This window comes from Hyperolius riggenbachi, chromosome 4 (assembly GCF_040937935.1).
Source record: "Hyperolius riggenbachi isolate aHypRig1 chromosome 4, aHypRig1.pri, whole genome shotgun sequence".
Lineage (NCBI taxonomy): Eukaryota > Metazoa > Chordata > Amphibia > Anura > Hyperoliidae > Hyperolius > Hyperolius riggenbachi.
The window spans coordinates 422,923,490-422,949,090 of record NC_090649.1 but is presented as its reverse complement, the minus strand read 5'-3'; the positions used below and the strand labels follow the sequence as shown (position 1 = coordinate 422,949,090).

Below are 25,601 nucleotides of genomic sequence, written 5' to 3'. Positions count from 1 at the left end.
AAAAAGTGTTTTGAAATAAGAGCATAGAGCAGGAGTAAAGTCCTCCATGTAGAGAACATTGCAAATATGCAGCTCTCCATTTTTCAGATCAGTAATACTGGCAGGAAACATGCTGGTCTTGGGGGCTGATGCTTTTATATGCCGGTAAAGTTTTACCTGTACTAACGCAGCAAGAACACCGCCTGTTAACCATTAATGCCATGATTGGTATCCTGGTTAATGCGCCCATTGCTATGGCAACTGGTGTTACACTGTGAGCTACCACAGCAATGCGCACATAATATGCATGGCGCTAAAGGGTTAAAAGGTGGTGTCCTTGCTGAGTTAGTACCAGTAAAATTACCGTGCACTGCCTGCACATGGCAACTTTACCAGGTGAGAGTGCATCAGGCCCTGTGTGACAAAGCATCCAGTTGGTCCCCATGGAGCAATGACTGTTTAGGGTAGAAATAATTAATGGTAAGAACTAGGGATGGTTATTGAGATGCAAACAATTTCAAGTTAATGCAGCATTATGCAAATTTTGCACACTCATTTATGCAGCTTGAAAATGAACCAATCAATTACTGCTGAGGCAAGATTCAATTGGTCCATTTGCAAGCTGCATACATGTGCATACAAAATCTGCATAATCATGCATCAACTCAAAATTATTTGCATCTCATTGACCATCCGAACTATCAGGACAACAGCTGCTGACTCATCAAACACTTCTTCAATGATAGAAAATGTCAGCACTCTATGCCGTTGTCCTGAATGGTCATCTACAGCTGTGGACACTTGTTCTACATAAACAGAGCAGCTGATCGTGGAAAGAGACGCAGATCTATGACACTACTTACGGTACATATCTTATAGCTTGAATGTTCTGTATGTCAGGACTTCAAGTCCCACTTAAAGGAGTTATCAGGCTTTTCCACCTCCCCCCTCGGATCTACTTACCCGTGGTTTCCAACAGCTCGTTTTAGGTGACATGTCCCACGACGCAGCTCCGCTCGCAGCCCACGGCCCGGGAATCCCCGCCGGTGCTGAGGCCAACCTCAATCGACGGCCTCGTACTGCGCCTGCGAGAGTGGTGCTGTCAATCACCACCATGTTGTCCGCGCTGTACTGCGCAGGTGCAGTAGGGATTCCGGGCCGTGGGCTACGAGTAGAGCTGCGTCGTGGGACTTCACCGGCAACGAGCTGGAGTAAGCCATGGTTAAGTTGATCGGGAAGGGGGGGGGGTTGGGCCGAAAAGCCTGATAACTCCTTCAAAGAGACACTGAAGCGAAAAAAAAAATTATGATATAATTAATGTTGTTAATGTATAAATAATTACTAGAACATTAGTAGCAAAGAAAATATGCTCATATTTTTATGCTCAGGTATATACGTTTTTTTTTTTTTTAATAATATTGCATCATTCTCTAATATTTGTAGTTTCCACACTACTCAGCATTCTAAATGATTTTACAGAGCAGGCCAGTGAACTATTGACCTGTCCTCTGGAGAGAAAAAGAAAATACAGTTACTGACAGTTGAGATAACAAGCTTTTGAAGACAGAGCTCTCTGCGACTTTGAAAAGCCGTGGAGCTCAATGGCTCTTTTGCATAGACTGAAACTGGAGTTTCTTAACTCTTCCTGTACTGGAAACAATATTTGACTTGTCTCCTTATGTTTTATTTCTTAGCTGTACTACACATACAAATCATTATATCATATTTTTTTCCGCTTTAGTGTCTCTTTAAGGGGAACCTGTACCGAGTAAAATTATTTAAAATAAACACATGCGGTAACTTCAAATGAACATTAAATAGTTACCTTGCCATCAGTTCCTCTCAGAAGCTCACCATTTTCTTCTGACAATGATCCCTTCCAGTTCTGACAACATTTTGTCAGAACTGAAATTTATCAGTTGCTGTCAGTTATAGCTGAGTGGACAACTGATGTGGCCGGTAATGTCCATGTTTCCCTATGGCTCAAGTGGGCGATGTTACAGTTTAACAGTGTGCTGATCAGAAAGCTGTTGTGGGGTAATGGCCATTTTCAAAATGGAGGACGGAGAATTCCCTGGATCACAGTGGACTAACAGGATGCAGGCGAGGAGAAAGAGATTGAGGAGTAGACTACACGGGAGGTAAGTATGACCTGCGTATGTATATTGTGACTTTTAATTTTCAGTTCAGGTTTTCTATAAGCAGTCAAAAGGTAAAGACAAGCTGGAGGGGAGGTAGACAGCAGAGAGACAGTGAGGAAGAAGATACAGTACCTGAAAGTTTCTGAGAGCAAGAAGCATAAGAGATACCAGGTAAGAGAGAGCTCACAGTGTGAAGGAGATGGGGAACACTTTTAGCTGCTGGCAAAGCCTCATACAGATGAACACAGTTGCTGATAGACTGACTTCGTTTGGCTTTCAGAGAAGACAGAGGCAGAGAAAAGAAAGACAAGTGTCAGATTTAGGAAAAACTTCAGACGTTCAGCATGCAAAGAATTTGCTGTCTCTTTTGTTTCCATGGGAAAAGAGAGACCAATATCAGAATAAGGATGAACAAATATCAATCAGCTGCGATCAACAAGCACCCCAGGTAAAGGTGTCCACATATAAAGCCTTCATGTTCTAACATATTGATCTCCAGAATATTCCCCAGCAAATACTAACTGGTGACCTTTTCCTGGACAAATGACCACAGTTCTCTAGATCAGACTGGGGCCAGAGGTCTCGGGGTCCTTTCACATTGGTACGGTGCGGCATTGTACTGCACCCCAATGCTAGGACAATGAAAGTGTATGGGGTAGTTCACATTAAATTCGGTGTGCTGGAAATACCCTAACGCGAGTGTATACCTAGGTTACCGTGCACCTCCTGCGGCGGCCTGTGGCGGACAGGAAGTCATGTTAGTCTATGGTGACACACGTGTTTTAAAATGACTGCTGCAAGTTTTACTTGTCGCGCATGTGCAGAAGCGTATTTTGTCGAGATACTTCGGCGCAAGTCATCGATTAGGCGACAGGAAGTGAGTGCTAGAGAGCCTCATTTCCTGCTTGGCCTGCTGCCAGATGGGGATTACCGCGTATTGCCACGGTAATCCTCGAAGGCCTGATTTTGGCGGTGTGATGCGCAGTCTGAAAGGGGCCTAAGCATGCCCAACGCATAAGATCATTACTTCAATTCTTCAGTGGTTTGTGGGCACCTCTACACTGTACCATTCACTAATCAGGTACAACAAATTCAACAGGTACAAGTATTGTCATAAATAAAAAGTAAAGCTCTCCTCTCCGTGCACCGTAAAGCACTTACCTGTATGTAGAGAAGACCCCTAGAGGAGAAGCATGGGGGTATTCTACTATGCAAACAGCCATTTTACTGGAACGTTATGCTTTGCCCTACCCCTCCATCTTACACCATAGGCTGATCATTGCGACTGGCAGCCCAACTAACCAATAAAGAAGCTCAGGAAAAACAATAAGGTTTCCTCTGAAACAAATGCAACTATTTGCATGCATGTCAGAGCACTATGGGCTTCACAGCATACAGCAAAAACTATGTTTCAATAGTGCCTGCAGTGCTGTCAGCACAGATGTATGTACTTAGAGCATTTATTATTACTGAGAATTGCATGGATACCTTTTTGCCATTTTAGAAAGACCTGTAGTTTAGTTTGAATCACAGTTGAGTAGTAAGGTTGTAACTTCACAATCTCCAGGAGCTATACAACGTGGTGACACCTTCTTTTAACTATACTGGATGTGAATCATGCGTAGGTCACAGAGGGACACACATTTAAAGCAGACCTGAATGCAGAACTTTCTCTCTGCTCTTAAAGGTACGCAACGGCATCATAACCCTTAGAGAAAAATATTTATTAAAGCTGATACAAATCCTGCAATAAATCTGCAGTGTGTCCACTTCCTGCTTTAATGGAAGCAGACATAGGGTTAACATCCTATTTTAGGTGCGCTGCCGAGGACTGCTGAGGTTCCTGAGCTGGCACAGCTTAAGACATCAAATTACAGTGATGATTAGTCACAGATGAGGGGGAATTAGACAGGCTAAACTCTCTAAATACATACAGGGTGCATTTATCTAAGTTTTTCTTCTGCCCTGTGCAAGAGTTCAGGTCCACTTTCCACATTCTCCAGGGACTTATTTGCCACAGTTTCATGTTAGAAGAGATGTGCTGGCCATTAATGTATCTGAGGAAGGAGGCTTTGTGTACCTGTGGCTTTTTGCCGCACCATGTTCCTTGCCTTCTCCACACCTGGGGCTCCAGAGGTAGTAGCACTCCGGAATCTCATAGGCTCATGAGCATCCTGATGGTTTCTCCAGCTCAAAGAGAATGATCTGCCCACCGCAGCACCTTTCTGAGGATCGGGATAGCCACCTAAAGAGAAAAAACAGACAGCTATAGAGGGACTCCAGACAAACTGGAAAAGACCGGTTTAGCTTTCCCTAAGTAAAGCACATAAACACAGCTCATAACTCTAAAGACTGACTAAAGATCGTCTGTTATCGCATATAATACAACTACAGTAAGGGCTTGTTCACACCTAGGGCGTTTTGCGTTTTTTTCAAGTGCCGGCGATTTTCAAAATCATCCTAAAAGCGTTTGTGCAATCAATCCTTACGGGATAGCTCATATCTGAGCGTTTCGTCAGCTTTCAACTCAGCAAAGCGCTGCCTGTACCATTTTTAGGGCGATTTTGCCACAATGGAATGCATTGGAAAAGCGCAAAACGCTCACAAAATCACTTTTTACGGCGATTGGGTTCGCGCTTTTAAGAATAAATACATTGTATTTATTATTTTCCGGGTCAAAGAGTTCACTTTCTGACTCTGACTTGCGTCAGGGAGTGAAAATATAGACTCGCTCTGCAAAAGAGCTTTGAAAAGCGCTGTACACAAAATCAAAGCGCGCAGGTAAGCGCCGGGAGGGGGGAATCACTCACAAGATCGCAAAACGCGGCCGTCTGCAATTTCCATTTTAGATGTGAACAAAGCTTCATTCATCATGTTTATAAAACTCTAAGCTTTTGTGAATTTAGAAAATTGATTTTGGAAACAAAGGAGGGCTGGATTTGAACTAAATGCTTTAAACTGTAGAAAAGTCTTTGCTATGCATGAGAATTACTTGCAGTGTCTATAGTTATCAAATATATAATTGCATTACCGCACACGGCCACAAGAGGGCATCTGACATCACACTCATTGCTCAGACAATAAAATTACGTTTGACAACTAAAAGATGCAACTTTCATACCATGCCCATTTATTCACTTTTTTGTAAGGTGAAATGCATTACGACTGACGCCCTTAGTAAGTCAATTGGCCTATTCACATCTATTGTGCTTTTTTTCAATCTATATATAAAAAAAAAAAAACTGTTGGAGCTGTTTTTTAGAAACACCCATCCGTGTGCATTGTTAGTGGCTGTGGACATGCGCACACAAACCTGCATGATATGCACTGATAGGGATTACGCACAGCTGTCCACTTCTTTCTAATGTACAAAGTGTGAATATTGTCCATGCCCGTCTGTAGACCACAGGATTTTGGCTTCAGTGTAAATAGTGGCTGGATAGTGTAATGGTCAAGACCTGGGTTCGAATCTTGGCTCTTCCTGCTCAGTAAGCCAGCACCTATTCAGTAAGATCTTGGGCAAGACTCCCTAACACTGCTACTGTCTGAGCGTGTTCTATTGGCTGAAGCACAAGCACTTTGCGTCCGCCAGGAGTAAAGCGCAAAATAAATGTTATTTGTCTTGTCTTAAATACAGATAATGCAGTCGCGTGTATGGAGCACCTGACCTAGCCATGCTCCTAATACATCATCAATTAGGATGATGTATAAAATTGCATATTATATAGAACTGAAATCTTCTGCAGTGTTTCAGAGTGTATAATCATAACACTAACTGTGCCTACCACAGTCTCATGGCAATAATCTGCCCAAGCTAAGTTTCCATACACCATTCAATGTGCACTCTGCGAGGCAGATCCATCACCAATAGGCTCAGTGTTGATGAGACAGTTTGCAGTTAGTAGACTGATCATAGCCTCTTATTGACATACCACTGACTGTAGTCTGGACAACAGTTCATGGTACTGAAACTAAATTAACTGAACTCAATAAGGGCAAAATAATTTGGTTCTTTCTTTTTACAGAATGTCCACTAGATGTCAGTGTTGCTGCACCATTGGAAAACTAGTGTTTGGAATTACTGTAGTTCCTCAAACAGCAGCATCCATCAGCCAAGTTACAGGCTCAGTAGGTCTACCCAACACAATGCTTTCATATTACAGTAGTAGCATTAATGTTAACAATAATTCTCCGCTTAAATGACATGATTGGTAATTTTACACAGACAGACAAATGACAGCGCTCAAGGCTGCACCTGCATTGTAGACCAAAAGAGGCAATGCAAAGCCCCACTGGAGCTAAATACATGCATTGAATGCAAAGCAGATGCAAATTATGTAGTAATTCTAATCCGACCGCCGTGGGGAAGTCTATTAGGTAATAATCTGTGCACACATTATCACTGAAGCTACCACCCCCCTTTACCTGTAGTAAGTGCTAGTTGTGTAATATCGTCCAGTTACTGGATCTCTGCACATCCATGCAGATAAATCATTCAGGTATAAGTTCTGTTTGAAAGCGCTGCCATCTCTCCCGCTGTGGTACTTTTACATGGCTACTAATTCTTACAAAAAGATTAAAACTAGCTTACAGTGTGACTGAGCTCATCTTGACCCCTTTCGCCATACATGTGCAGTGCATAAAGCAAGCAAAGAATACAGTATATAGCAACAATACAAGTCCTGATTACAGGAAAGCCTGGGACCAATCCATGTGCTGCCATAAACCACTCTTTCCTAGCAGTCAATGTGAATTATGTGGCTACCCACTCCTGCAGTCATCAGAAAAAATAAATACTGTATATACTCGAGTATGTGTTGAACTTTAGGTCTCACTTCATAAACGTATAGGGGTCGTCTTATACACGGGTCACAGGCAGCACTGAGCACACTGAGTTATGTGTGTACTAATAGTGACATTCCCATGTGCAGCTATTTACCCTGTGGTAAGTGATACTTTGAGGAAAGGAAATTCAAAGAAAACACAGGTCTGAAAGTCCTGGCCACAACAAGTAACAAGGAAAGGGGCAGAGGGAAAATACTGGACTGCATAAAAGGCAGTGAATAATTGCTGCACTTGGGGGCCTGGAGGAGGTATTGACTGCACTTGAGGGACAGGAGGAGTTAATGGCTGCAATACTGTATGCAGTGCAGGTATTAACCCCGCCTGAGCCCCAAGTGCAGCCATTAACTTTGCTGGGTAGACTTCTATTTGAGTCAATAAAAAATTCCAGCTTAAGAGGGTTGAATATTGGCATCGACTTATACACGAGGCCGACTTGTACTCGAGTACATACGGTAAATAATGAACTGAATCAATTAGCTCTTCAGCACTGTGCCACGGCATACCAGCTATTGACTTCCGTTTTGCTTTAAGTTTATTTGCACTTTTACATCAGTTGATATCCAAGTTAAAGGGCAACATCACTTTAATAAAGAAATCTATATAACATAGCACCACTAAACAAGATATTTAAAGAGACACTGTAATGACATAGTACAATGTATTAAATTATTAGAGAAACCCATTTTTGGGGGGTTAATTTTCTTGGTTTCAGCATCAAAACCATTTCTATATCAATATATTGCTGTATATTGGTATGAAGCCCCGCCCTCCCAGTGGTGTCACAGCCTAGGCTGTTTGGCTATGCAGAATTATCCTCCCAGAGAATTCTGGGAGCGAACACTAGTAATCCAGCGCAGGAGATTTGGGTGAAGCTGGCGCCACCATAGACCGTAATAGGAATTATGGCTATAGCGGCGCTCAGTGAGCAACTTTGGTTACTTTTAAAACACGCCAGCAATAGCTGGAAGCCGAAATTACATCATTCCCCACCATCCACGTGGACCTGGAGGGGGAATAGTAATTAACGCCGCTGGGACTTGTGCAGTGCAGCAGCAGGATAAGACATATACTGGCTGTATCCTGCGCCCAAGTCTCCCAGCAGCGAGTTCTTTAGTACGCTTCTGGGAGGCCAGGTATTATACTCACTGACTTTGGAATAAACACAGAAAATCAATGTGACAGCATCTAGGCAGTCACTAGAGAAACTAACAGTAATTTACATTAGTGGACAGAAACACAGCTTTTTACAGACGTATATAGTGTTTATGAAATATGACTTATGAGTTACTGCTCCATGCATATTTCAACAACCCTTAGAAGACGTCTACAATACCTGGATGCCTGTAAAGCTGAGCACCACTGTAAGACTGAAAGGAAAAAGCCTGCTCTAACCTCTGCTCTAATCATTGTGCATCTGTCTGGAAGACACAACTCCATCCAACTTATTATGAAAATTTGCATTGCGTATCGCTAGAACAGGAAAGCACACAATACCTTTGCCCCTCTGCTTCTTCTCCTTCTGCTCGCTGAGCTTATCTAGAGGTAAATTGCCCATGTCCAGCCCATAGACAGTCCTGGCCAGCACGGCAGTGAGCGAGTCCATGATCTTAGACCACTCGCTTATAAGCTCCTCCCAGTCTGTGAGCGACGACAGGACACTCAGCAGCTCATCCCACAGCTCTCGGGATATGAAAACACTCAGGTTGGCTCTGATCCATGCTACAATTAGAGTCTGTGGAGGGGGAAAACACATTTCATTACAAAAATATTATTACCAGTTCAGGAGCATTCTGAAACAAGGTTATTCTTGCCATACATTACCAAGGAAGAAAATCAGGCAATGATAATAAACACTAGAATAATACAAAATCTAGATTAGGTGACCTAGTGAGAAAGTCCATAGGGAAATTCCACTGACGTGATTGGGTGGACAGCACCCTCTTGACCTCTTCGTTTTAAGATAGGTTGTGCTAATAATACACCCAAACTGTTCGGCCAATTAGAATGCTTTAAGTTGTAGACAGTGGCGTAGCTAAGGAGCTATGGGCCCCAGTTTACATAGGGCCCCCCAAGCATGCTATATGTAACAATTGATACGGTGCACCAAAACCTGCCAAAGACAACCACAGTGTCAGAGGTGCAAAAAGGGGGTGATGATAACTACCATTCAAAGCATCTATAGTGATGATTACCAGCACAGGACCAATAAAAAGCTAATGCTGTGGTTAAGGGAGAGCCCTATGGGGCCCCTCTGACCCAAGGGCCCCGATGCGGTCGCAACCTCTGCAACCTCTATTGCTATGCCACTGGTTGTGGAAGTCGCTACGATTGGAAAACTGTTCCCTATGGACTTTCTCGCTGGGTCATCTAAACCATACTAACTCCACAAATCCTTCATACCCGCTACACAGAATTTCTCAGCATGCTGTAAAGTCTCAGAATTTGAGTATTATACGTACAAACAATTTAGATTATCTATTTTTTTTATACTTGGCCCCAAACTGCTACAGATGCAAAGCAAATTGCAAAAAAACAAAAGGTCATAGACTTTTTGTGAAATAAAACTGCAGCGGGACCAGTTCTCTGTGCAGCCACTGGCTCTCCATTGGTTATTTGGGTGGAGATTATCCAGCTCCCATCTTGAAAATGGAAACAGTGATTGATGGCTGAAGTTCAACAGTCAGTCTCATGTGGGAGGGGCTTGTACTTACAGTTGAGTGCAAGTTTCCCAGCAGCCCCCAATGAAATGACAACTTATGGTCACCTGACGGAGAAAAAGTTATCTTGCATAACAATGGGATGTGGTGCCAGCAAACTAAATTAACAGGATGCTGCAATATTTTTGAAAAACTACATTTTGCATTTTTAATATGAAGTAGAAATAACATGGGAAAAAGCTGTACTGTACACACAATGGCAAAATACATAATTAGATCCCACTGGAACAATGGATCCATGCTCCAGCTTTTAAGGAGGAACTCCAGTGAAAAAATGTAATAAAAAAAGTGCTTCATTTTTACAATAACTATGTATGAATGATTTTGTCAATGTTTGCCCATTGTGAAATCCTCTCCCTAATTTACATTTTACCATTTATCACATGGTGATATTTTTACTGTTGGCAGGTGATGTCAGTGGAAGGAGATGCTGCTTCCTTTTGGCAGTTGGAAAGCTGTAAACAGCTGTTATTTCCCACAATGCACCAAGGCTCACAGGCAGGCAACTGTCAGGACCATAGTCCTGACATCTTACTGTGGGAGGGGCTTCACCACAATATTAGCCATACAGAGCCCCCTGATGATCTGTTTGTGAAAAGGAAAATATTTTTCATGGGAAAGGGGGTATCAGCTACTGATTGGGATGAAGTTCAATTCTTGGTTACAGTTTCTCTTAATGCTAGGTACACACCATACAATTTTCTATTAGATTTTCCTGCCAGATAGATAATTTCCAACATGTTGGAAATTATCTAACCATCTATCTGCGGAGCAATTAGGCATTGTTCTACTCAGCAGGAGATAACCGGAAGACAATGCACCAGAGATAATGACCAGTCTCTACAGAAAATAATCTAACAGAAAATCTAGCATTAAGCCTGGTACACACATCCAATCTTGATTGTCCAATTTTACCACTTCCATGTACTATCAAAGCTTAGTTACATAGTCTGTTATGCTGGGTTTACACCATACAATTTCTGTTAGATTCTTCTGTTAGATTTTCTGTTAGAATGCATAATTAGATAATTTTCTGTAGAGAATGATCATCATCTCTGGTGCATTGTCTTCTGGTTATCTCCTGCTGAGTAGAACAATGCAGAATTGCTCAGCAGATAGATCGTAAAATAGATAAATTTCCAACATGTTGAACTTTATCTATCTGGCAGGTAAATCTAACAGAAAATTGGATGGTGTAAACCCAGCATTAGAGCTTTTCAATGTTGGCCCTCTTATTACATGGAAGTGGTAAAGTTGTCCAATAAAAACTGGATGTGAATACACCTTTATCCCCATTGTAAATGGTTCCTATAAAATAAATAGCTGAGGTCAGTGTTGCTTCTTACCCGAAATAGAACACCAGCAAGATCCTGAGAAAACAAGTCCTTTTTGGAGGGATCCTTTGGTTTTTGAACAACTGCTTCTGTTATTCTCAGTAGTATCTGCAGCATCTGCTCCCTGCATAGTGAGAAAAATATCGAGGTTACTTTCGTCAATGGTGAGGAGATGTGTAAGCAATCATAGTACAGGAACAATAAGAATGAGGTACAATGCAACATCAGTGTCCTCCCCAGGCTCTTTAAGCCAGGTGCTCCGCTCAATTTTGGGGAGCACCCGGCTGTCATAAGCTCGCATCCTCATTCTTCTCTTATGCTGTAAGCAGAGTTGTGCCGGCCCTTCATCCAGCTACTTTTTCATGCTGCCCGGCTGGAAAAATTTCTGAGGAGAACACTGAACATGTATGATACAAAGGAATTAGATGCATCCAAAAGAACTTATCTTACTAGCCTTGCAATGGTCTGATTTCGCCCAACCCCTGCAAAGGATGCAAATTCCAGCACATGAGTTTGTTTGAATAAAGCCAACGTAGTTTTGCAGAATTGGGTCTGCTCGTCAATGATATGCAGACTAGGGGCTGTACTGTAACCAATGCAAAGCAATGGAACAGCAATGGAACAGTTTCCATTGCATGCTGGTTATGCGAAGCAGTGCAGAGCAATCAGAGAATCTGCAGGACGCTGCAGACTCTCTCACACATGGCCGCATTCGCACGCCGTCTCCTCCTATACAGTTCCACATCTCCCGTTGCAGGTGTGGCGCAAATGGGAGCGGAAGTGATGTGCAGCCGCTTCGCATCCCTTCAACTCCCATTTGCGAATAGAAAAGGGCCCTAAGAAGAGAAATACAATATTGTTTATCTTATCAGTTAATTTTTACTTAAAGGGATACTGTAGGGGGTCGGGGGAAAATGAGTTGAACTTACCCGGGGCTTCTAATGGTCCCCCGCAGACATCCTGTGTTGGCGCAGCCGCTCACCGATGCTCCGGCCCCGCCTGCGGTTCACTTCTGGAATTTCAGACTTTAAAGTCTGAAAACCACTGCACTTTCATTGCTGTGTCCTCGCTTCTCCTGATGTCACCAGGAGTGTACAGCACAAGCCCAGTATGGTCTGTGTCTGCACAGTGCGCTCCTGGTGACATCAGGAGAAGTGAGGACACAGCAACGCAGGCGCAGTGGTTTTCAGACTTTAAAGTCTGAAATTCCAGAAGTGAACCGGAGGTGGGGCCGGAGCATCGGTGAGTGGCTGCGCGGGCACAGGACACCTGCGGGGGACCATTAGAAGCCCCGGGTAACTTCAACTCATTTTCGCCCGACCCCCCTACAGTATCCCTTTAAAGGACAATTGTAATGAGAAGGATATGGAGACTAAGCATGCAAAGATTTCCATATAGCACTCCACCCTAGGCAGGATTATTTTTTTTTCATCAATAGTGGTGATACAGCATAACAAACCAGTACATTGTTTCAGGCCTGTCGCCCTTTGTCAAGTGCGGTTTGTTAGGGTTGAGTCCTATATCTGAATCTTTACATGCTTGGACTTGATTTTGAGAGGTGTGATGGCCCTCTCGTCCCACCAGGATTCCCCGTGATATATGTGTGTACATCTCTGAGGCTAGTGTACTCCATACACATCAGAGGGATGTGGAGGCTGCCATATTTATTTCATTTTAAGCAATACCAGTTGCCTGGCTGCCCTGCTGATGCTCTGCCTCTAATACTTTTAGCCATAGACCCTGAACAAGCATGCAGATCCGGTGTTTCTGACATTATTGTCAGATCTGCAAAGATTAGCTGCATGATTTCTGGTGTGATTCAGACACTACTGCAGCCAAATAGACCAGTGGGCTGCCAGGCAACTGGTATTGTTTAAAAGGAAATAAATATGGCAGATTCAAGATCCCACTCTTTACATTTGTCCTTTAAGGTTCACTTTAAATAAGGGTAAAGTCAGCAAAATGACTGCGGATGCTAACTTTAGGTAAGCTGGTGCAGTTTTAAGTACATTTTACAAGGCAATTTAAAAAGTTGGGAATAAAAAAATAAATACAAGGAAGCTGGCAGCAGGGAAGAACGCCTGAATGGCAGGAGGACAGGAAAATGCGGGATTTGTGGTCTCCAGAGTTGGCTGAGGAATTAGTGGCGACTATCTGCAATAAGACACATCTTGGAAACATATAAAAGCCTGATAACTTGGCACTGCGAGGTGCTAAACGGATTTCTCTTGTCAGTGGCTTCTAAATCACCCCTTTCATGAGCATTATTCAAAGGAAGGAAAGTGGCAGGTCCTCCTCTATCATCAGTCACATTTGGACAAAATGAAAACAAAACAGGCAGAAGGTTCCGTACCTGACAAGTTGGCATCTATTCTAAATGAGCTGCAGATAATACAGAACTGGGCACCTCACAGAAAAAGTATAAACAAAAACAGGTTTGTTGAAAGTAAAAGTATAGTGTGTGTTTGGACTGTTTACTTTAAAAAGCTTTTCTTTTCTTTACAGTAAAAAAACAGATGCATTATAAAACATGTTGGCAACATGGCTGATAAGTATTTAACAGTTCTGCCTTTGAGGACTGAAGTCCCAGGCTTGAATCTCTGCCAGGCCCAGGACACTATGTATTGTACATGGAGTGTGCAGGTAGTTCTAAGTATGTGTGAGTTTCTTCAGGGAGCTTTGGTTTCTTCCCAGAAAACACTGGTTAAACTGACTGCCTTAGGTCAAATGTAAACAAATATGTAACAATGCTTTTATCACTTAATGTTAAACAAAATTTTAGCCAGTTGTTTTCCCCTTATGGACTAGATCAGTTCTGACTGTTTACATGTCACTATTAAACCACTTGAGGACCGCAGTCTTTTCACCCCTTAAAGTGGATCCGAGATAAAAAACTAACTATAACTGTCTCTATATCTTATCTAAAGTTTAGATAGTTTACACAGCAAATCTAGCTGTAAACAGCTTTAATAGAATATGATTGATTATTCCTGTAATACAATGACAGCAGCCATGCTTTTTTGTAAACATTACACAGAAGCAGGCTTATCTGCATCTTGAGCAAAAAAACCTAATCCTCCCTCCTCCCCTCTGCCTCTGAAATCTCTGGCTAATAATACCCCCTCCTCCTGCCCAGACAGAGCTCCCATGAGCCCTTTCTACAGTCTGAAAGTGCCTTGGCTCTCTGAAAACCTGCGGGCGTGGCTTCTTTAGTTTATAGGGAATTAGAGTATTAAAACAAAAACAAAAAAGTATTTGGCTTGAGGAATGCCCTATAAACAATAGTAAAGGAACCCAATTATGCAATGAGTAAAAATTCATCTCGGATCTACTTTAAGGACCAGAGCCTTTTTTTCCATTCAGATCACTGCAGCTTTAACGGTTTATTGCTCGCTCATGCAATCTACTATCTAAATGAATTTTACCTACTTTTCTTATCACTAATACAGCTTTCTTTTGGTGCTATTAGATTGCTGCTGCAATTTTTAGTTTTTATTATATTCATCAAAAAAAGACATGAATTTTGTCAAAAAATGATTTTTTTTACTTTCTGTGCTGACATTTTTCAAATAAAGTAAAATTTCTATATACATTTTTGTCCAAATTTATTGTGCTACATGTCTGATTAAAAAAAAACAAAAAACATTCAGTGTATATTTATTGGTTTGGGTAAAAGTTATAGCGTTTACAAACTATGGTGTCAAAAGTGAATTTTCCCATTTTGAAGCATCTCTGACTTTTCTGAGCACCTGTCATGTTTCATGAGGTGCTAAAATTCCAGGATAGTATAAATACCGCCCAAATGACCCCATTTTGGAAAGAAGACATCCCAAAGCATTCACTAAAAGGCATGGTGAGTTCATAGAAGATTTTATTTTTTGTCACAAGTTAGCGGAAAATGACACTTTGACAAAAAAAAAAAGTTTCAATTTCTGCTAACTTGTGACAAAAAAAAAAATGAAATCTGCCACGGACTCACCAAGCCCCTCTCTGAATACGTTGGGGTGTCTACTTTCCAAAATGGGGTCATTTATGGGGTGTGTTTACTGTCCTGGCATTTTGGAGGGTGCTAAATTGTAAGCACCCCTGTAAAGCCTAAAGGTGCTCATAGGACTTTGGGCCCCTTAGCGCACCTAGGCTGCAAAAAGGGGTCACACATGTGGTATCGCCGTACTCTAGAGAAATAGTATAATGTGTTTTGGGGTGTATTTTTACACATACCCATGCTGGGTGGGAGAAATCTCTGTAAATGAGATTTTTTTCACACACAATTGTCCATTTACAGAGAGATTTCTCCCACCCAGCATGGGTATGTGTTAAAATACACCCCAAAACACATTATACTACTTCTCCTGAGTACAGCAATACCACATGTAGGACACTTTTTTGCAGCCTAGGTGCGCTAAGGGGCCCAACGTCCTATTCACAGGTCATTTTGAGGCATTTGGTTTCAAGACTACTCCTCACGGTTTAGGGCCCCTAAAATGCCAGGGCAGTATAGGAACCCCACAAGTGACCCCATTTTAGAAAGAAGACACCCCAAGGTATTCCATTAGGTGTATGGTGAGTTCATAGAAGATTTTATTTTTGTCACAAAAATGTCACAAAGTGTCATTTTCCACTAACTTGTGACAAAAAATAAAATCTTCTATGAACTCACCCTACTCCTAACAGAATACCTTTGGGTGTCTTCTTTCTAAAATGGGGTCACTTGGTGGGGGTTCTATACTGCCCTGGCATTTTAGGGGCCCAAAACCGTGAGAAGTAGTCTGGAAACTAAATGCCTCAAAATGACTGTTCAGGGGTTAAGCATCTGCACATTTTGATGACAGGTGGTCTATGAGGGGCCGAATTTTGTGGAACCGGTCATAAGCAGGGTGGCCTCTTAGATGACATGTTGTATTGGCACTGAAGTGCAGGAAGCGCAGGATGTTCTAAAATCGTGCCCTGGACATGGCAGCAGAGAACATGGGCATGTGATGTATTGGGTGCGTAGACCAATAAGACCGCAATACATTATTTTTGATTAGACCCATGTTAAGGAGAAGGCCCTAAAAAAATGTTACGTTCGGAAACTTGGAGTGGTTACCACCAAAAAGGCTGGGCATGGTAGCTTCTTGGATTGGCAGTTGCGTATTGTGTGGCATAATGGTTGGTCTCAGCCACAATTAAGTCGCAGAGACCAGCAGTAATCAGGAAAAAAAATTCATCACTGCGGTGGGGCGGGTGAGGGTTTGGCTGGGTGATCAGAAGCCCGCAGGGGGCAGATTAGGGCCTGATCTGATGGATAGGAGTGCTAGCGGGTGACAAGAGGTGATTGATGAGTGTCTCAGGGGGTGATTAAAGGGGAGAATAGATGCAATCAATGCACTGGGGAGGTGATCGGAAGGGGGTCCGAGGGGGATCTGAGGGTTTGGCCGAGTGATCAGGAGCCCACACGGGGCAAATTAGGGCCTGATCTGATGGGTAGGTGTGCTAGGGGGTGACAGGCGGTGATTGATGGGTGTCTCAAGGTGTGATTAGAGGGGGAATAGATGCAAGCAATGCACTGGTGAGGTGATCAGGGCTGGGGTCTGAGGGCATTCTGAGGCCGTGGGCGGGTTATTGGGTGCCCAAGGGGCAGATTAGGGTCTGATCCGATGGGTTGCAGTGACAGGTGGTGGTGACAGGGGGTGATTGATGGGTGATCAGTGGGTGATTAGAGGGGAGAACAGATGTAAATAATGCACTGGAGAGGTGTTCAGGCGGGGTCTGAGAGTGATCTGAGGGTGTGGGCGGGTGTTTGGGTGCCCACAGGGGGCAGTTTAGGGTCTGATCTGATGGGTAGCAGTGACAGGTGGTGGTGACATAGGGTGATTGATGGGTGATCAATGGGTGATTAGAGGGGAGAACAGATGTAAACAATGCACTTTGGAGGTGATCTGAGGGTGGGTCTGCGGGCGATCTGATGGTGTGGGTGGGTGATCAGATGCCCGCAAGAGGCAGGTTAGGGTCTGATCTGATGGGTGGCAGTGATAGGTGGTGACAGGGGGTGATTGATGGGTGATTGACAGGTTATCAGTGGGTGATTACAGGGGAGAATAGATGTATACAGTACACAGGGGTGGGGGGTCTGGGGAGGATCTGAGGGTGTGAGGGGGTGATCAGGAGCCCCCAGGGGGCAGTTTACAACCTAATCTAAAAAATAGCGTTGACAGATAGTGACAGGAAGTAATTGATGGGTGATTAGGGGGGTGATTGGGTGCATCAGGGGTCTGTACGGGGGGGGGGGGGCTTTGGGCTGATGGGTGCTGTGGGCGATCAGAGGGCAGGACCAGTATGCTTGGGTGCGTACTAGGGGGGCTGCAACCTGCCCTGGTGGTCCCTCGATCACTGGGACCACCAGGGCAGGAGGCAGCCTGTATAATACGCTTTGTATACATTACAAAGCGTATTACATGCTTATGTCGCGGCAGATCGGGGGTTAAGAACCCGCCGGCGCTGCTAATTGGCTGGCGGGTTAACGTCGTGGGTGGGCGGAGCCTATTGCCGGCAGATGCACGCAATCCCCGGCCAGCTAGTGCAGAACGAGATGCCACCGATGGGCGTATTGCAGTCGTTTTGCACACCACTTTGCTGCCGCCCATGGACTGTGGGCGGTCAGCAAGTGGTTAAACAGCAATAACTTTATCACCACGTATGCCACCCAAGTGCTTTGTACATTGTTTTTTCGGCTACTTGCACACATGGTGGTGTGTGATTTTCCTCTGTAAGGAGAGCTTGCCACAGGACATCGCACTGCACCATTTCATGTATAGGTCACCCTGCGGCAGACTGCGCCGACAGGGTCATTTACGTAGCTCCATCCGTATCTGTATTTTGCATGATCAATGCATGTGCACCGAACCGCTACAGCAACAATCTATAAAGATTGTTGCAGTGCTATTGACTCTAATGCAGTTGTGCTGCAAGTGATCCCGCTCAGCAATTTACTGCAGAGTCGGTGTTGCTCTAAGTACTTACGTCGCATTGCGTTGCCCTGAAGGTACTGTGGCCAGTCCCATAGAGACTAATGGCCGCTGCGATGGGGGAAAGTACAAAGAAGCGAGGCGATAGTGTAAGAAGGCCTTTAAAAGACAAACCCTACTTTTCTTGGGTGCCATTTTCTCCAGATATTATTTTATAAGGATATAAAAGTAAAGTGTACAAAAGCATATCACCAATTACTTAAAGTGGAACTAAACTCAGAACTTCCTCTCTGTTCTAAAAAAAAAATGATAACATTGGGGAAAAAAAATCTTCATTACAAATTATGGAAATCCTAAAAAAAAAATAAAGTTTTAACTGCCTTCACATTCCTAGGAGCACAGAAAGGGTTAAGCCTCAATGTTTACTTATAAGCAGAAAACTAGGGCACAGCTGATAAGAACTAATTTGACAGGCTGATCTGCTGAAGTTGGAGCTGAAGATTCACATAAAACAAAGTGTTTCACTTACCTGGGGCTTCTGCCAGCCCACTGCAGCCGTCCTTTTTCACGCCGTCACTCAACAATCCTCCATTCTCCCGCCGGGGTGCAGTTTCGTTACCACCGACTTGTAACGTCAACTGCGCCTGCGCCGCCCTGGCCACGCGTATACTTCTTTGCATTCCCGTCCTGCAGGACGCTATTGCGGACGGGAACGCAAAGAAGGATACGCGTGGCCAGGGCTGCCCAGGCGCAGCTGCTGTTGACTTACAAGTCGCCAGTAAAGAAACACTGCAGCGGCGGAAGAACAGAGAATCGTTGAAGACTGGCGTGGGACAGGACAGCTGCAGTGGGCTGGCAGAAGCCCAAGGTAAGTGAAACACTGTTTTTAGTCAATATTCAGTTCCGCACACAGAATACACAGCATCAGTTTTAGTTTACCAACTTTTCATTATGTGCTGTGCAAGAGGCAGTGGGTCAGCAGGATAGCCAGGCAACTGAAATAGCTTAAAAGGAAATAAATATGGCAGCCTGATGTCCTTTACCAAAAAGCAAAAGACATTTACCTTGATAACATAGCTTCCTGACAGGCTTGTGTCACATACTGTAAATCACTACAGTTGGAAATTTTCCTTTATTTTTGTTGCAAAAGTTTATTGTCAACTCATATTTAAAATTTTTACTGTCAACTCATAAGTAAATGTTTGTCAACTCATATACAAATGTTATTGTTAACACATGCAAAAGTTTATGGTGAACTTTAAATACTTAAGTTTATTGTCAAGGTGCTGTAACTGTCTCAGTCTGTCATCACTGCTTTACACACTTCATCTTCCACATGATGCAGTTTCCCCCACTGGAAGGGTCTGTACACATCCGTTGGCGCATACAAACAAGCAACAGTGCTCAAACGACATTACACAACAAAAAGAAACAGCAAGTAGTTTAAAAGTCACTGTTCACAAACGCCGAGTTACCAAACGATTATGTCGTTTGAATACTGTGCGCAAAAGCGTTAGTGGCATTTCATAGGACATATGCATGAATACTCCAGAACAATGTGGGTTTGAATGACATTGTACACACCGGCCGACTGCACAACATCTGCCGCATAGTCGTCTTAACTGATCCACCAGTTTGATCTGACAGAATACGCGATATCGGTTGCTCGTTGTTATGGAACGTAGTTTGTCTACATATATAATACGGATTGTCAACAGATACGACGATATTTGTCATTCATTGGCTGTTTCAACTTCTCTTTTTAATCTGCGCTCTCTTTTTATTTGCTTTTTATTTGCTTCTCATAGTGAATTTTATCAATCTTTTATATGGATTTATTATGTATCGATTACAAATGATTATTGTCATGATTGACCCGTTATAGCATATTGCACTCCATGCCTTACATCAGTGCCTAGGTTTTATATTATATATGCTCTTATCCCTACTACTTATAGTTTTATTCATAGGAATCATTTTATGATCTTCGTTTTTGCTTTTATTATATATTTTTGTATTTTTATGCTTTATTGTATATTTATGCTTTATTGTTACATGTCATTTTGGAGCTTCGTCTATATGTCTATCTTATGGCTTTATATAACTGTCCTCCCAAAGAAATGAAGATACATGTGAACAACCTAACTAAAATATCATATATTATGACATATGCACCTTTTATTCCATACTTGGACACAAGGGGGCAGCACTCCCCCACAGGAGAATGTAACCTTATTCTGATGCAAAACGCTTAAAATCTCCCTAACTTTCCCTTCTAACACCCCCACTCCAGCAAATTCTTACCCAGTATGTCCCCCAGTTTATTCACACCCCCACTTCTCTTATTAACATCCATAAATCAATGTCCTTTCCCAACCTTCCCTAACCCAATATGGCCGCTGCTGCCTCCGGCGCATGCGCGCGGTCCGCTCCCCGCCGCTGTACACCATAAGAGACCTTGCCCGCATATACACATGCGCGGCACCTAGGGACGTCGGGTGCGCGTGCGTGGTTCGCGTGGCGGCAAGACGCTTCGCACACACCGCCCATCTACGTCACTACACACATCCTCCTCCACCAGCTCAGACCTTCCTCCCCGCCCACCTTCCACTAATTATTAGCCAGGCAACACGGCCAGCTGCCACGCCCACTCCCCACCTGTAATCCATCCCATCAATCTATTTCCGGCTACATAATGGGTCCCGAGCGGGCAGATCAATACAGAGGTGCCAAACCCGATCGGGACTTCAAGCTGGTAAGAAACTTTGTTACAATATTTCTCCTACACAGGACTGGTTAATGTTTTCACCCCACATCCGTCCCCAGGTCACACTCAGTTCATTCCACCTTATACCCAGCCTCTTTTTCTGTTCACTCCCCCACCTGCTACTATATGAAGCATTCTATAGTCTGCTCCCTAATTTTTGCCCCCATTTAAACTTCCATACTCTACTCACTACCACTACCCACTCTACCCTCGACATATTAACCCCCACACACTATTTGGTATATATGAATACAGGCGAAAAATCAGCTACACTAATAATAGATTATAAGCAATATACTATACCTGTCCCACTAATGTTCATGTACATGTGTACACATGCAGCGTTCTGATTTGGTGTTATCTCTGTCATTTGCATCATAGTGTGATACTCCAGTTGTTTAATGCCTGAGGAAGCGGGATTTTGCCCGTGAAACGCGTCGCAGTTGTTCTTGGAGTATACGAATAAATTGTTTGACTATACTGACAGCATTGTGTCTGTTTTTGGGTTGGTCGGTCCACCACCACCACCCGAATATTTTTAAACTTTTTAGTGTGTTTTATCATATTGGCGCCTCTGTACTTCGCTACATCGATTGTTTCACCCTTGGTGGAAGGGCGTTGCCCCCCTTTTTTCCTTCTTTCAGAGAGCGACATCTTAATCCTGAGTGGGGACAGGTCTAATCTCCCCACCTGCCTATGTAGTGGTTACCTGGACGGCAACCCATGCTTGTGAGTATAATACTTACTTTTTCATATACCCTACCTCATCTAATACATACTACACCATACCGGGCTCTCGGTCTCTCCATTTTATATTGGCTGTTTCAAATTACTTTTCTCTAACTTGTGTACAAGGCTGAAGCCTAGAGTTTGGGCAATCTTATCTTCTTACACTTAAAGAGAAACTCCAACCAAGAATTGAACTTTATCCCAATCAGTAGCTGATACCCCCTTTTACATGAGAAATATATTTCTTTTCACACACAGACCATGAGGGGGCGCTGTATGGCTAATATTGTGGTAAAACCCCTCCCACAAAGAAATTCTGAGTACGTACTCTTGGCAGTTTCCAGTCTGCGGGCCAGATTTATCAAGAGTGTCTGAGACAAAATATTAGTAGGTTTTTAGAAATCCGCGCAGAACTGTCTCAGGGCACCCTAAGAAATCACTAGATAGTGCAGATTCCTTCTTAAACTGTAAGGAATAGAAAGAGCTAGGAAGGTCTCTTAGGAAGTGCAGTGTGTGAGGGGAATTGCTGTCGCTGAGGTAACCAACACACCTGCTGTCAGCAAGCTCTGAGTGAGGGGGGAGGAGCCCTTCACAAATCACATCTAGCTGCACTATTTGTAGAACAGCTAATGAGCACTTCTTAATCTGCAGCAGTGTAGGGATGGACTTGCACTTTTCTTAACTGTAGTGTAGCTCTAGAAATCCTCACTAAACTACTGCTATTACATAGGCTTTGGGAAGTTTCTTACTATCATGCAGAACTGTTCCCCTGCTGGTTAGAACAGTTTTAGAAGAAAAAACTGTCGGTAATGCTTTGATAAATCTGGCCCTGTGAACCTTGCTGCATTGTGGGAAATAGCTGTTTACAGCTGTTTCCAACTGCCAAAACAGCATGCAGCAGCTACATCACCTGCCAACAAGTAAAAATGTCACTATGTAATAAATGTCCGAATGTAAATCAGGGATTTAAAAGATTTTACAATGGGCAAACACTGACTAAATCATTTATACATCATTATTGTAAAAATGAAGCACTTTTTTATTACATTATTTTCACTGGAGTTCCTCTTTAAGATCAACTTTCTGCCCTCCATACATTTCCTCACTAAATTCCAGGATATTACACCTACAATCTTTGCACCTCACAGGAAACTGTCCTATCCTCCACTTTGGTCACCTCCTCCCATGGTTTCATCCAGGGTCTCCCACAAGTTTTCCCTCTCCTTTGCAACTCTCTTTTCCACATCGTTCCTCCATTCTCTGAGCCTTGAAACGTACCCTTAACACGTTATTGTTCTGGTATACATCCAATCATTTAAAGGGAACCTGTACTGAGTAAAATTATTTAAAATAAACACATGATGTAGCTGCAAATGAACATTACATAGTTACCTTGCCATCAGTTCCTCTCAGAAGCTCACCATTTTCTTCTGACAATAATCCCTTCCAGTTCCCTTCCAATTCTGACAATATTTTGTCAGATCTGAAATATATCAGTTGCTGTCAGTAAAATATCAGTTGCTGTCAGTTATAGCTGAGAGGACAACTGATGTGCCAAGTAATGTCCATGTTTTCCTATACCTCAAGTGGGCGATATTACAGTTTAACAGTGTGCTGACCAGAAAGCTGTTATGGGGTAATGACCATTTTCAAAATGGAGGACAGAGAATTCCCTTGATCACAGTGGACGAACGGGATGCAGGAGAGGAGAAAGAGATTGAGGAGTAGACTACATGGGAGGTAAGTATGACCTGTGTATGTTTATTTTGACTTTTAATTTTCAGTTCAGGTTTTCTTTAAAGTCCCCTTCCGGTGATATGTCCTCATCTATACTAGATATCAAGACTCACTGCCACACATGCTAGAATGTCATCTTACCCAGTGTCTCCATCTCACTCCCCTGTGGATTGTAAGCTCACAGACAGGGTCTTCCCCTAGTCTGCAGCACTTATTGTAACAAAATAATGTGTACCTGTAATGCTGGACGTTATGCCATGCATGAACTGTGTGCCGAATCTGTACTTGTGCTACTGGATGATTGTACTGTGCGTAAACTATGTATGTATTTAAGGTCCATATTTTTATCTGTATTGTACTCAGAAGATGATGGTGCTTCGTACATAGAATATAATAACTTCTCTTCCAGTATACATTCATGTTAGTACTGCTGAATGGTATAATAATCTTTACCAGGTCTTTTTATCCATTGCAAGGTCCATAATCATCCGCCTGTAAATACTTAAAACAGATTTGCAGGCTTCCACTTGCTCCTCCAGCAGCAATGGGACCTCAGCACACGGCTCCAGCAGGAAAACATTCGCCGAGTTGGTTAGGAAGACCTGGAAATGAAGGACACACGGATTTACATACAGTTCATTACATAGAAACAATATTAGCGATACAAGCCATTTATATTTAGTGTTAGCAAAAACAACCATTTCATGTCGAACGGCTGTCAATTATGAATTTGTAACACAAGAAGAAAACTCTCCCTTAACCTGGCCATATAATTATTGATTTTTTTTACTTTTAATTGATACAACAGGATTCTGTAATCAACTCAAACAGGAATTGATTCGAACTTCAAGCTCAATCAAAAATGATCAATATCAAGTAAGGAATTAAAAATCCTCAGAGAAGATGGTGAATTTCCGTTGATTGTGCAAAAATCAAATTCTAAAACAAACCAAAAAAAAGGGCAGGGGCTTATGCTACGTACACACATGCGACAACGATCGTTCGTTAAGAACGACGAACGAACTTTTAATTGATGAAAGAACGACCTAAGCAAAGGTAGTTTTAAAATGTGTGTAACGATCTGATCGTTAGAACGAACGTTACATCACAGAAAGCAACTATTGCGCCTGCGCATAAAAATGAGAAGTTCCATGGAGAAATAGTGAAATGCGCATGTCAAGCCTAGTACGAACGATCGTTTCCAACGATGTACTACTTTTGCAAACGATCGTCGGTGGTAAAAATCCGCCAAGACAGAACTTTGTTTTGTAGCGATTTGCCTCGTTCGTCGTTTGCCTTAATAGTCGTTGGTTCGTTTTTTGTAACGATCGTCGTTGGTAAAGATCGGGGAACGATCGTTACAAACGACTATAGTCGCATGTGTGTACGCACCTTTAGGGTGATGGACTTAAAGTGGTCTAACACCCAGCATTTCAACTTTGCTTTAAAAGATTGCTTACAGCTTATAAACTATTATGCCAGATTTTTTTTTTTTTTTTTTAGCAGAAATTCACTGAATGGATTGAACATGACATTTAGCTAGAAATCCTTCTCTGTGCTGAGGTTTAGTTACAAATGTATCTATTTACAATGTAATAAACAAACACCTCTCTGAGAGAACAAAGAGGGCTTCCCAGACCGGCTTTTCAGAGGTCTATTTGCATTCCAAACAAAGATACATTTGTAACTAAACCTAAGCACAGATGTGTAATCCTAGCTGAATACAGCACTAAAATGTCATGTTTAACCCATTCAGTGAATTTCTGCTTTAAAAAAAATCTGGCATAATAGTTTCTAAGCTGTAAGCAATCCTTTAAAGGGAATGTCCAAGCAAAATAAAAAAATGAGTTTCACTTACCTGGGGCTTCTACCAGCCCCATGCAGCCATCCTGTGCCCTCGTAGTCACTCACTGCTGCTCCAGTCCCCCGTTGGCAGCTTGCTGACCTCGGAGGTCGGCAGGACGCATTGCGTACATTTTTACGCATTCCCGCTAGTGCAGGAACATTATCACATACATTTTACGCATTACTGGTTCAATGCGTAAAAATGTACGCATTGAATCAGTAACGCGTAAAAATGTATGCGTTAATGTTCCTGCACTAGCTGGAATGCGTAAAAATGTATGCAATGCGGCCCCCGACCTTCAAGGTCGGCAAGCTCCCAGCGGGGGACTGGAGCAGCAGAGAGTGACTACGAGGGCACAGGATGGCTGCATGGGGCTGGTAGAAGCCCCAGGTAAGTGAAACTCATTTTTTTATTTTGCTTGAACCTTCCCTTTAAAGCTAAGTTGTAATGCTGGGTGTTAGACCGCTTTAATTTTAAAATACCGAACCAAGAGAAAAATAAACTCACTCGATGGGTTCATGATTCACGTTCTGTACATTGTGGTAGTTCCACCTCCTAC

At 42.9% G+C, this 25,601-nt stretch overlaps 1 protein-coding gene across 3 annotated transcripts in view; it reads right to left on the bottom strand.

Moving 5' to 3' along the window:
- The window catches only part of RALGAPA2 (Ral GTPase activating protein catalytic subunit alpha 2), a 493,961-nt gene that overhangs the window by 333,398 nt on the left and 134,962 nt on the right, over positions 1–25,601 (bottom strand). For 2 of the 3 annotated variants that reach the window (XM_068232435.1, XM_068232437.1), the window contains exons 13-17: positions 23,650–23,798; positions 11,029–11,140; positions 8,460–8,697; positions 4,201–4,365; positions 2,253–2,393 (exon numbers count right to left, since the gene is read on the bottom strand). In XM_068232435.1, the coding sequence (XP_068088536.1) occupies positions 2,253–2,393; positions 4,201–4,365; positions 8,460–8,697; positions 11,029–11,140; positions 23,650–23,798 (805 nt within the window). The remainder of the gene's footprint in view (positions 1–2,252; positions 2,394–4,200; positions 4,366–8,459; positions 8,698–11,028; positions 11,141–23,649; positions 23,799–25,601) is intronic. The other variant, XM_068232436.1, reaches the window with a different exon arrangement.